The 13279-nt window shown below is 39.0% G+C and overlaps 2 protein-coding genes across 4 annotated transcripts in view; one reads left to right on the top strand and one right to left on the bottom strand.

Moving 5' to 3' along the window:
- Window positions 1-13279, bottom strand: part of LOC134530240 (kinesin-like protein KIF21A) — a 167053-nt gene that overhangs the window by 59176 nt on the left and 94598 nt on the right. The window lies entirely within an intron of this gene.
- LOC134530239 (uncharacterized) lies at window positions 1411-4201 on the top strand. Its single transcript, XM_063364914.1, has 2 exons — window positions 1411-2259; window positions 2358-4201. Exons 1-2 carry the CDS (start codon window positions 2032-2034, stop codon window positions 4035-4037), a joined length of 1908 nt encoding a protein of 635 aa, XP_063220984.1. The 5' UTR covers window positions 1411-2031; the 3' UTR covers window positions 4038-4201.

Below are 13279 nucleotides of genomic sequence, written 5' to 3' on the forward strand. Positions count from 1 at the left end.
TGAGCCAACGATGTCCAGCTAGGAGAGAAGTAAGCGAATCAGGCAGTGCCAAATAACAAGGATAAAAATGTTCTCGCTACGAAATCAACCAATGGGAAAGTTAACATGGGTCCAGCACACCTATAACTTGGAATTCTATCCTGAGGCCAGAGGAATCCGCGAAATTTCCGGTACTCTAATTATAATTGCTAGAGACCTGCAAAATTCGCGGATTCATTCGGTGATAGGCTAGAATTCAAACACACACACCTCTTAGATAATTTTGCTATTGGCTTACTTTTCATCTGGACGAATCTCAACCAGTTATAAACCCTACACCCAAAGAAGGATCGAATCACAGACAAACCAGCTAAGACGACTCACAAGTCGGCAGCCAATGAACTTGCGTTATTTGCCAGAGTGTACAGGGGTATGTGCAGTCTATCCTGAAGGCCATCGAAACCGCGAATTTTGCAGGTCTCTACCTATCGTGCACTAGGAATACTGTTATGGTACAGGTGTAACATGTTCAACACCTAAAACCTCTTTTTTTTTTTTTTTTGGCTTGGAATACAAGTTTAAGAGCGGTCTAATTCACGCAAGTTTCATAATAATTATGATCACTTGCATGACGTTTCACAGCTCATAAATAACATTAAGTATGATTCTAGAGATAATTTGCGCGCCAAACACACGCAAAAGAAGTATCTACAGAGATGGCCTTCAGAGCAAAGTATTGTCACGAAAATTATAACATGCCGTGTGCGACCGAGCCTTAGGGAACTATTAATGATATGTATACTGAAACTAAGTTATATGCTAACTGTTAAACTAATACAATTGGAACAAACCAACGTGGAATAACACGAAACGGTTACTTCGAACTACCCATAACACACATCATTCATTGTAAGCTAACTGCAATTTCGTATTCATTAAAAATCAACGCAATAAAACTTCACATTACTAATTGTGTAACTATATTCGGCGGTATAAAAATATTAAAATAAATCTGTATGTATTATTAGGTTCGGAGCGTAAAATATACTATGATGAAGAGCAATTGGCCCCACTAGTTGATCACTTCCTAAACATAAAGTTTTGTGTCTGCCCCTGCGCGCAGCGAGCTTACACACACGCGCAGCGGGTTGCTTGTCGCTCAGACCGCAGGGGTAGTCCTCTTTTCGCCGTCAACAACGAGCAATGAAGTACAGCGTACTCTGGAGTTGCCTGCATTCAACTGGAAGCTGCGTTTGAACCGGCTTAGCAGGTTATTATGGTTAGTAACCATTTTTTTTGTATAAACTACAGAAAAGTAATTGAGCAAAAAGACACACAATAATACTGCCGCGCGAAGAAAATTCCCTTTGAAACGATTTTACTTAGTTTATATACAAAATTTTCACAGATAAATAATTTTATTACAATTTTATAGTAGGGGAGACCGGGGCTAGTTGGCTACAGGGGTAAGTTGGCACAGTGCTAATAGTTCGAATAATTACCGACAGATAGCATAACGCTCTTGTATGTAGGATCACACAGACCAGGTCCCTAGATCCTGTTGTTTTCCGCCGCGAGTCTTCACTATTACAAACAGGAGACCATTTTCTTTACTTCTACGTTTGGTGAGTAAAAATTTTGTCTTACAAAGACTTGGATATAACTTTTATAATAAATTATATATTTTTAAAACAATATTTGTGTATAACATTATAACGAGCTAGTTTTAAGAAGCAATTACTAAAATAATGTAAATATATTCCAATTCTTTCGTTCACTCAAGTAAGTTTTAAAAGTTGCTGTGGGGCTAGTTGGCACATAGATGGCGGGGCATGTTGGCACATGTGCCAACATGCCCCGGACACTTTCTCGCGATTCTAGATCTTCCAAAACGAAACGCATTGTTATGAGTAAAAGGTATAAGCTAGCACTGGAATGAAATAGCATATTTTTTAGAAATTCAAACCATTACATACATTATTACAAGTAGGAAAGACAACAAAATATTATAGTTTTATTAATTGGATATCATTTTTTATTTTAGGCTTCAACATGCGCACCTACAAAAGAACAAGTAATAGATGCCAGACTTCCCAAGACGTTGTTTTAACAGCAGTAAAGAAAGTTAAACTCGAAGGGAAGTCCATCAGAAGCGTAGCAAAGGATTTTGGAATTCCATTTCGCTCTTTGGCTCGATATTGTAGCAAAGTAACTGAAGAAAAACTTATTGCTCCACAAGATACCCCACCTCTTACAATTGGCTACAAGAAACTGAGACAGGTAAGGGCTTTTTAAAAAAAATGTTATGTTGTCGACCTGAATAAATATATCAATTAGGAATTTAAAGATGCTTAATGGCTTGTGGTTGTTTTTTTCAGGTTTTTACAAACGAACAAGAGAATGAGTTTGCTGATTATTTGAAGAAAGCAGCTGATATTTATTATGGATTGTCACCAAAGGAAGTCAGGAAATTCGCATTTGAATATGCAGTGAGACTTAAGGTAAGGTTTCCTTCTTCTTGGGCTGACTGTGAAATGGCAGGTGCGGATTGGTTTTCTGCATTTTTAAAACGGCATCCTACACTTTCTATAAGAACACCTGAAGCGACCAGTCTTTCAAGGGCTACGTGTTTCAATCGCACTAATGTGAAAGCATTTTTCGACAATTTGAAAGACGTTATGGATAGATTGAAAATTGGGCCTGGAGATGTGTGGAACATGGACGAGACTGGTATCACTACAGTGCAAAGACCAGACAGAGTAGTTGCACGGAAAGGTTTTAAGCAAGTAGGTAAAATTACTTCTGCCGAAAGAGGAACTCTAGTTACTGTAGCTGTTGCAGTATCTGCGACAGGAAATCATGTGCCACCATATTTTGTTTTCCCTCGCGTCAATTTTCGTGAATATTTTCTGAAAGGAGCGCCTATAGGTAGTTCTGGAGATGCAAATGCTACCGGCTGGATGAAGGAAGCAAATTTCGTCAAATTTGCACATCACTTCGTAACAAATGTTAAGTGTTCCAAAGAAAACCCATGTCTGTTGCTACTTGACAATCACGACTCACATCTTTCAATTGAAGCATTGGACTACCTTAAAGATAAGGGGGTCACTGTCCTTTCTTTCCCTCCACACTGCAGCCATAAACTGCAACCATTAGACCGGAGTGTATTTGGCCCTTTAAAGAAATTTGTGAACAGTGCCTGTGATTCTTGGCTGGTGAACCATCCTGGGAAAACAATGACTATTTATGACATACCTGAAGTTGTAAATGCTGCTTTTTCTAGTGCGGTTACGCCGAGAAATATTTTATCTGGTTTCAGAGTAAGTGGGGTATCACCTTTCAACCCTGATGTCTTTAATGATACAGATTATCTTGGTTGTTACGTAACAGACCGCCCAGCACCTGACGAAAATGATGTTGACAGTGGAGAATTGCCTAATTCAGACAACACTGTTCAATGTAGACCAAATGAACCTGTAATCATGGAAGCAGGCCCTTCAAATATGCTGATTGTACAACAAACTGAGGAAGAAGCTGATCAGGAAACGTCAATGGACGTAACGAGCAGGGGCTTACACGAAATCGCATCACAAGATAAGGAAATTGTAGTTGATTCTACGTGCAACATAAGCCCAGAAATGGTGAGACCATTTCCCAAAGCTGGTCCAAGGAAAAATAACCGGGTAAATAATAGGAAAAGGAAGAGTGAAGTGTTGACAGATACTCCAATAAGAAATGAATTAGCTAAAAAGAAATCAGATATTGATAAGAAGAAAGGAGCTAAGAAAAACTTGTTTGGAAGTTCGAAAGATACAGTTCAGAATCCACGCAAGTCTAAGGTGAAAATGTTATGCAAGAAAAAGAAAAACATATGTGTCAACACAGCAAACAGCAGAGCCAGTAGGGAGGATACATTATGTCTTCTTTGTTTAGGACCATATTCCAAAAGCCGGCCCGGTGAACAGTGGGTGCAGTGCGTCGGTTGCAAAATGTGGGCCCACGAAGATTGTTCGGATAATAGCGTGCAATTTTTGTGCCACAACTGTAAGAAATGTTAGAAGACTTTGGCTCATGTTGGATCAACCAGTTAAAATTTAGTATAAATATTTTCATGATCAGAATTGGCATTCTATTAACATTTTACTGTATGATAGGCTATACAGAGAAAAATACTGTAGGTAAAATTGCTAAGATTTTAAGATTTTGTATTATTAGCATTAAAAAATACGGAAATTGGATATATATATATATATATATATATATATATGTATACTTATATATATATGCGCGCTAATGTATGTTATATATTTAGCTTAAATAAGCAACACATTCGTAATATTATCTATGATTGTATTTCCATAAATTTGTGATATCTGTTAAAAAAACTTGAAGGCAATCGATAAAATTTAGTAATGAAATAAAATAAAGATACATGCAAAAAAGTAATTAGTTGTAAAATTATTCTATATATCCCTGTATATATGTAGATATATGTAGCCTATACATATAGGCACATATATACACATATATGCTCAATTTTGTAATGTGTGCCAACATGCCCCTACGTGTGTGCCATCTTACCCCGTTCCAGGGGCAAGTTGGCACACAAGCAGTGGGACAGTTCATTATTAAATAAACCATTTTATGACTTTCAAACTGCGATTGTTGTGGCTCAAATATATTGCTGAAATGTAGATACTTGAACTGCCATAAAAAAATTTCACATTAACAACATTGAAAAAATTATATAAATGTTTTATTAAAAAGTGTGCCAACTAGCCCCGGTCTCCCCTACTTGAACCTCTCAGTTGTACGATGTAAAAAGGGAAAAAAATTTCCCACTATCTTTATTAGCGATTTCAAGCTGTATTTATTACACATTGTAATTTTTTTTATACTCTATACAAGAAAAATATTTGGAAACCCAAGTTACCAACAATATCACTTGTAAAACTGCAAGGAAGAGCTATGTAAAATTGCAAATGGTACAAAACTCTGCCTTCGTCGGCAACTGAGTTTCTAAGGACTATTCTTGTAAAAAAAAGTATAAAATATTTTTAACAGTGTACAGGAGGGGTAGGGGGGGTTACGGACATTTCTAAGAAATTTAACAACTTTCATCGCAACAGCAACCCAATAAACACCGACATTTTCGTTTGCATATGAAGCGCGTTTGGTCTGAAGGGCACATGGTAAACTGAAATTCTTCACAGCAAAAAATTCAACTTGAGTCAAAAATTACGGCGGGTGCGGTGTGAGAAGGCCTGGCGTTCAACAGCGGGAAGCCTAAGATGTACATCAAGTTCTGTCCCTGCCCGAACACGCCCGAATATTCACCTTCGGCCAACCTCGGGTTTATATATATGTTTATTTTAATGTAGCTATACTAACGTAACTAACCGTCCATTGTTTTTTAAAGTGTTTTAATGTAGCTAACCTAACCGACCACTTTTAATATTTCAATTCATTTTTCCTGCGCAAAAATAAAACAAATCCCGAGGGCGTGTTCGGGCAGGGACAGAACTTGATGGACATCTTAGGCTTCTCGCGTGGAACAGCCGGGCAACTCGCCAGTCGTGTGGAGGCGAAGTATCGAGGACAAGCGGGCAATTTCCTTTCCCACGACTGGTACTTTTCCACGTCTCGTTGTTCAGGGATCCGCACCAGCGAGGTGGCTCGGTGTCTGACGCACCATCGCAGAGCTCCGAGACCACGACCTTTTCCACGCGAACATGAAGTGTTGGTAAACTTGCAATGCCTAAAATAACACTCGAGTATTCAGAGTAAGTGTCACATCATCAACGAACAATTCTGGCAAAGGCTGGTAGTGTTTTTAGGTGATTCCAAACACCACTGACTAATGTGCAACCTATTACAACCAAGGAAGATACACTGGATCGAGGCATCCGGTAGAAGAGTCATTTCATGATGCTGATCACACGACACGTCACCAGCTGTACCACCGGCAGGCTGGCCGTGCGAAGAGACAAGCACCGAGACAACTAGTAATAAAGGACAATTTTGTTTTTGCGAGAAATGTAGAAGGGTTAAAACACCACACGGTCTTCCACAAACTATTAAGACGACGGGAGTTTCGCCATTACAATCGGTGCCAAAACCATTCGGGTGCCGACCAGAAGCTTATAAAATATGAGTGGAGCCGGGTTGTTGGGATAGAACCCATGCAGAATTCGCCAGACAAGCGTGCCGCTTTAGCGTCAAAGCTACTTCGAGGACTTTTGTCGCGAAAACATCACTTCCCCCTAGTAATGAGATTTACTCGTCTCCCACCAACAAGAACCTGGTTTTTAGCGAGAGGGGGAAACGTGTCGGACGTTTGGGGGGGGGGGTAAGGGGCGGGGGTTCCTCCCGGCAACGCTCCAGCCACACGAGATCGCCCCTCGCCGTCCCTAGTGACCCCGAAGAGGGTAAGAGGAGGGTAAGGGGGACGCGTCCATGCGTGCGCGCGACACGACGTCGGCCGGACCGGCGCGCGGGCAAGGCGGGGCGGGGCGCGCGTGCACTATCGATTGGGGCGTCCAGGCGCCGCCCCATCGCAGCGCCGACGGGTCTAGCCCCCAGACGCCCCCAGACGCCCCCAGACACGGATCAAGAAACACTCTCTTCCCCCCCCCCTTCCCGGACCCGACCACTCCCGCGTCACCGGACGTGCGACTACTACCACCCTGAAAGGTAACGCTTCTACAAACATCCCTCGCCGCCCCGGGTTGTGCGTATCATTGGAGCTCTGGAGGGGGGAGATGAAGTAACTACACACGTTCAAATGCCATTTTACCTTTTGCAGTTATTACAATCGATAACGAATAATAGAGTTTGTAGTACGAGCCACGCGAGGTCACAACAGTTGTGTCACACACACACACACACACACACACATGAACACACACGTTTATAGCTAAATGCCTATCCTCAGTACAACATATAAATCCAACAAGACAATTTCAACATTTTTAAAAAATCAGACGTCAAGACAAGGAACTTGTAGGACTAACGTGCATGCTACTTTAGATCGATTGCTGAGCAAGAATGAGCTACTCAACAGTAGGATCCAGAATCTACCTATATCCCTATGACGTACCTACGACCTACGGATTATAATATCCTCATTACTGCTCATTCAAACACTTTTGAATTCTCGTTAAGGAGAGGGAAAGGATTCTAACAACCATATCTGTTTTAATGCTATCACAATTTTTTAATGTTCAGTATTGAAAATTTGCTTTCCTTAAGACAAAGAATACGTAAAAAGATTCAGATATTCTTTGACAGTATTATTTCGGTTGTATTTATTTCCAAAAAAAAGTGAATTAAATACCAAACACCTTTAACTTCCAAAATAGGGGGGGGGGGGGGATATTTGTAGCAACCAGTCACTAGTAACTTCAGTAAATCGACTATTTTTATAATATACTTTAACGACGCAAATTTTTTACAATTAAATATTAGAAAAGGTTTTAGCAAAAAAAAAACTGTTAAAACCAAAATGGTGCAATTCGTTTCCTATTCAGCTCCCTTAATTTTTATTTTCAGTCGAAAAGGAATTAAAGTATGAAAATAGTTGTCTTCCGTTTTCTGCCGGTAGGGCTGGTATTTATAGTCGCATCTTGAGCAATGTCTTGAGACCGTCTTGACGAAGATGGTCTTGTTTCTCAAGGCAGCGATTTCAATCTCCATGTTTCATAGTCCGCGAACAAGACGAGCTTCATGAAGACTGCATGCTCAAGCAACAGCTTGTTTGACGTACTTACGGCTTGACGAAGCACTTACTTGAGACAGCCGAAAAGACACGAGCATACACGAACTTTGCCGATTGAACTGTTTCCTTAAATATTCTGGTACTATTCACACCAAGCACTGAAATCCCAGAATTTGAGGCTATTTATAGTAACAAGATTAAGTGAGTATATATCACTACATTCGAAGTGCGTTTGTACGTTGATGTGAGGAATTCGTTTATTGTTTTAATACTCTTGAATCACTCTTGGAAAAATTATGTTTTGCGACCACAAATATGCACACCTTCTAGTGCATCTCAACTTGTGTCACTTCAGATGAATGAAATTAAGAACTTTATAGACTTTTGTCTTTCCTGTGTAAGTTTGACATTAAGAAATTATGTATCTAACGATTTAATAATACCTACCCTTTTAAAAAATAATAAAATTAAGTTAGCATCTTCAGAACTGTTAATACTGAATTACTACTTGTTTAAAAGCTACTTGTCTTTACAGAATTATCAAAAAATACTTCAGGCAGTGAAAACCCTTTTTTTCTTTTTCTTTTTTTAGAAAATGTCACTGCTTCAGCTTCAGGATAATGTACAGTAAATGTTAGTTTAATAAAAAATATCAGATTTAACTACACGGTAAAAGAAATTTTTTAATTTAAGTAAGAAAAAATTTATGTTTAGAATTATAACAATAAGTTTGAACGAATCTGATAAGGGTACATAGTAAGGAACTTCAAATTTTGTAAAACCCTTTATAAAGTATTTGTTTGTTCATCAATAATATAAGACATTAATTCCCTCATATACCTAATAGGTTAATTTTTCTTGTTCAAGTTACTTTTGATTCTATAATTTAATCGTATTATAAGTAAAATATATAGACTACAGTATGTGTCAAAGCCTACTGCGTATGAATTAACAAAATCAATAAACTGAGCTATGTATTTAAATATATTATAACAATTAGATTTTAAAAAATTAATGTAATAAAATTTATCTTAAAGCTATATTTGCATTTTTCATTAACTATAAAAAAAAGTATTGTCAGTGCCCGGATTGGAACCACATTCGTACAATTTCCAGGATTGAAACCCAGCTCCCTAACCATTACACTACCAAACCTCTGACAAATATTTATGGAAAATTATTGTATATTAATAATGTAGTGCTACTTTTTCTTAAATTATTTTTAATGTATTCTGGGTGTCACGAATGTAGAATTAAATTTTCTGATTGTGATATGTACCATCAACCATCATTAAACGCATCGTTTTCCACATCCATTGTACTCGTTCTATGATCGATATGAAAATAAACGTGTCTGTTTAGCACTTGAAAATGTAACCACTGGTCACAAACAAACACTAAACTCATTTAAACTACATATAAAATTGTTTCAGCACTTCATACAGGATTTATTTAAGTTTAAAAATACGAGGTTCACGAGAATCCGCCATTTTCTACATTGCGATCAGAACAAGCAATTGCTTGAGACATGCCTGCAGTGGTCTTGGCAAAGACGATCTTATTCGTGTTCTTAAGCACTGTCTCAGCGACTATGAAACATGCTTCTTCGATGGTGTTCTCAAGCAAAGACTATGAGACCGGAGAATGCCCTCTCAGAAATAAGAAATATGGGACTATCATAAGATGGTCTTCATCAAGATTGTCTTGTTTGCGATCACTTGAGATCATCTCAAGCAACCTCTATGGCATACAAATGTTAAATAAGAATGCATATAAGAATTTCTTGACGAAGGAATTGCTCAAGACGTGAATATAAATACCACCCTAGGTACACGTGCACGACAGGATACATGACTGCCGCAGGGCTTGGACGTCTTGACATCGGGGGCATCACAGGCGATGAGGTGCCATTACATGAGAATGGGGCACTGACGGAAGACATGGAAATCGTAATCGTAATGTAACCCACCGGCTCAAGGCAACGTCCGCCACGTTCCTCGCCTGCGCGAAGGTTCGCGGGTTAGAGCCCACCTGGAAACGAACCCAGGTCACCTACACTATTAAAATTTTCCACCTTCAATTCACGAAGAACGCTGGTTACAAATTATCCAGGGATCTTAGTACTTTTACGGCATATCCTCGTAAATTTACGGACACTGAGTTCACTTTCTTTGAACATGAATCCAAACGAATATTCTGGGTGTATAACAACATTAAAAACTGGTCAAGTCTACAGCAGGAAAACTTATTTTGCCCAAGTGTTATTTTAAATTATAAAGGACTCTTAGCTTATTTGAGTTAAATTCTTCGTTGAAAAGTCCCTAAACTACTGTAATTTCTAACAGTGCAGGTATGAGGCCATGCGCTAAGGTAGAATTGTTGTGGAGTTATAAACAACAACTTCGCGGAAAACCGGTTTTTTGTGAGGCGTCACGACATATCTCGCCAATACAGATCCCACAAAATGTTTTGTGCGGGCAAGAAAAATAATGCCATAGCTTGAACATAGAAAAACTTAGCAGCGAAAGCAAAATCGCACTGTTCACTAAATAAAATTGTTTTTAGTTGTCAACACATCATATTCAGTAGGGTCTATATTAACAAAGACCGGCGAGTCGATTCCAAGATGTCTGTGCCGACGAGGACGACTCCGGAACATGGTGTTGCTAGTCAAGAATTTTGCAGACGAGTTTGTCATAACCAAATGATTCGAATGGAAGGTGGCCACAATTACCCGTAAAAAAAATCCCTGACTTTGTATGGCCAAAATTACAAATTTTCCTGAAGAATTATAATTTATAATTTTACATATAGGTATTACAATTTTCTGAAATAAATAAAATCCAGCTTTCGCAATACACATAGTTGGCCTAATTCAAACAGAAGCTTGCACATAACATTTAAAACACCATATAAAAAATTGGTTGTCTATAAAGTAGGTTTACGGACGATAGTTTAACGTGACAACGTCATAACAAAACATTGATGAAATGATTGTATACTTTTATGGATAAAATTGAATCATTTTTATTTAATTATCACTATTTTGTATGGATACAAAGAAGGGGTGAAATTAAATCTACAATTTAATTGATAAATTTAATTTTATTTGCACTCATTAATTCAAATATGTTTATTACTTTACGAAGAGATTATTTTAACTATAACTTTTATACATGTTTGCTATTTAACGTCTTCCAATCTGTGTTATTCTGTTAAGGATAGGACGATGATAGGAAAAGTAGGAAACTAATGGGGGTGTTTCAAGTTTAAATGTGCCTCGAAAAAGTCAAATCGATGGTTGTTCCAATCGAGTGGAAGAGAGAGAGAGATGCGGCGCAAGCGTACAATGAGCGTAACGGGACAATGAGTCATCCTTTTTCGTGCGTGCAGCCGGCGTTCATCGATTTATTAGACGTCACGTGAAAATGCACAGTCTGGGTAATGACTCCGGAGCGTAACATTTCTCCGCGATGTCCCCCGACCTGCCGGGACGTGGACACCCCGTGCCAGCTGCTGCACGGCGCGCACGTGTCGACCCTGAACCTCGCCCCGCCTCCGCGGGCGGCGGGACCACGTGAGAGTGGGCACCGCCCCTCGTGCCCGAGCGCGCCCACAGCGCCGGATACACGCGTCAGGGAGGTGTCCCGAGACGCTCGGGCGAGGGGAAGCCTTCTTTTCACAGACGAGGGAGCCACAACCCGAAGTTACCCGAAGTTACCCGAAGTTACTCGAAGTTACCCGAAGTTCATGTTTTTTTTCCGTATATTTAATGTAGCTATCCTAACCAAACCGTCCACAATGTTTTAAAGTATTTGTAATGTAGCTAACCTAACCTAATTGACCATTAGTATCCTTTTATCAACACCGCCATATCTATACTAATATTATAAAGCTGAAGAGTTTGTTTGTTTGTTTGTTTGTTTGTTTGAACGCGCTAATCTCAGGAACCACTGGTCCGATTTGAAAAAATTCTTTCAGTGTTGGATAGTACATTTATCGAGGAAGGCTATAGGCTATATTATATTATCAATAACATTAGGGATCCTTACTAAAAGTCCAATTTAGAATCAAATGCGTTGGAGGGGGCTAGATACAACATGCAGTACACGTACAAAGTGTGTGTTGACAATGCCGCAGGCGCTAGAAGTTTATTTCATATTGCCTATTAACATTGTTGCAACGCACTAGATGCCTTATCATTCTTAATTTTCCCATACAAGTAAAAAACACCTGTGTGATATTAACAACGAAGCAATCAGTACCCTCATAAGAGTTCAATTAGTATTTAAATACTTTTTATCACTTTAAATCGCAAACCTAAACTATTGTTTTTTTCCCTCTCTCTGTGTTGAATTTGTTTTTTAATTGCCCTTTTTTCCAAGTATATAATTATATTTTACAGACTTGAAACTTCACAGTAATGTTCCTTATGTTACGCAGGATGACATTTTCCGAAAATTAGATCCCATGGGTGGTTAAAACCAGGCAGTGGGTACTTTGTCTGCATGAGAACAGGATTTTGCATTGTTCATGCCTTCTGCGTCTCCATGGCAACGGGCATCGCGCGGCAGTGGCGTACCCACAAGGAGGGGCATGTATAATGAGCGGCGCAAGAGTGATCTGCCTGTAGACTGCCGTAGCGAAGTACGGGTACATCAGTTGTACGTTGCGTGCACGAGTCGGGAAACCATCATTTTCTCTCCGTTACATTATACTGCATTGTAATAAATCTTCACTGATTTTTTATTTATTTACCATTACTGTAAATGGGCGATGTGGCTTAATTTTTTTCCATTAGTATAGCCGTGCGAAGCCGGGTCGGGCAGCTAGTTTATTTCTAATGAACAAAAAAAAATCGAAGATGCACGATCGGGCGTTTGGCTCTCTTGTCTGTGAAAAAAAGGCTTCCCATGTAGCAGCGCACATGATGCGCGTTTGTGTAGTCCTTACTCTGTCTATATGTGTTACTGGCATTGACACACACGATTTGCTGCAATTGATGACAGGTCTAAGCCCAGTAGGTGGCGGTAACTTCCCGTCAATCATCCTGTGTGTGTAGTCTTTAGCCCTGTACATATTGTTACCAATGATGTTTCATGTGTGTCTACTGCCTTAATCACAGAATTTACTAACTTAAAATATTTTTATTCCATTTAATAGGTTAACTCGTAAAACACAAATTACCTCTCAAAGCATTCGGCATCCCTCACCACCACAAATATTAACGATATAGCTGATAGTTTTTTCTAATGATGTGTGAATGCAATTATAGCGAAAGAATTTACAACTTAAAGGAATGGAGATAGACTGTAGGAAAATCATGTTTAATTTTATCACTGTCTTGAGTTAATTTTAAATATATCTAGATTTGCACGCCAATACAGTTTCTTGCCGTACACTAGTATAAGCCTTCTCTAAATAACTTCCCATTGGTATGTGCTGTAGCTGCATCATTTACAAATGCTAGTTTCTTTATAGTGTATTATTAAAGTTTCAAACTGTACACTAGATGTAAGTGCTATTATATTGAAGACGTTAAGTGACGGTATGAACCTGGAATAAGTGAATTAATCATGGTTA

Source organism: Bacillus rossius, chromosome 3 (genome assembly GCF_032445375.1).
Source record: "Bacillus rossius redtenbacheri isolate Brsri chromosome 3, Brsri_v3, whole genome shotgun sequence".
In the NCBI taxonomy this organism is placed as follows: Eukaryota; Metazoa; Arthropoda; class Insecta; order Phasmatodea; family Bacillidae; genus Bacillus; species Bacillus rossius.

Excerpts from the sequence above, each read along its gene's own strand:
- LOC134530239 (XM_063364914.1), top strand. The coding sequence starts at position 2,032 with ATGCGCACCTACAAAAGAACAAGTAATAGATGCCAGACTTCCCAAGAC. Across the intron at positions 2,260-2,357 it reads GCTACAAGAAACTGAGACAG|GTTTTTACAAACGAACAAGA; the intron begins GTAAGGGCTTTT and ends TGTTTTTTTCAG.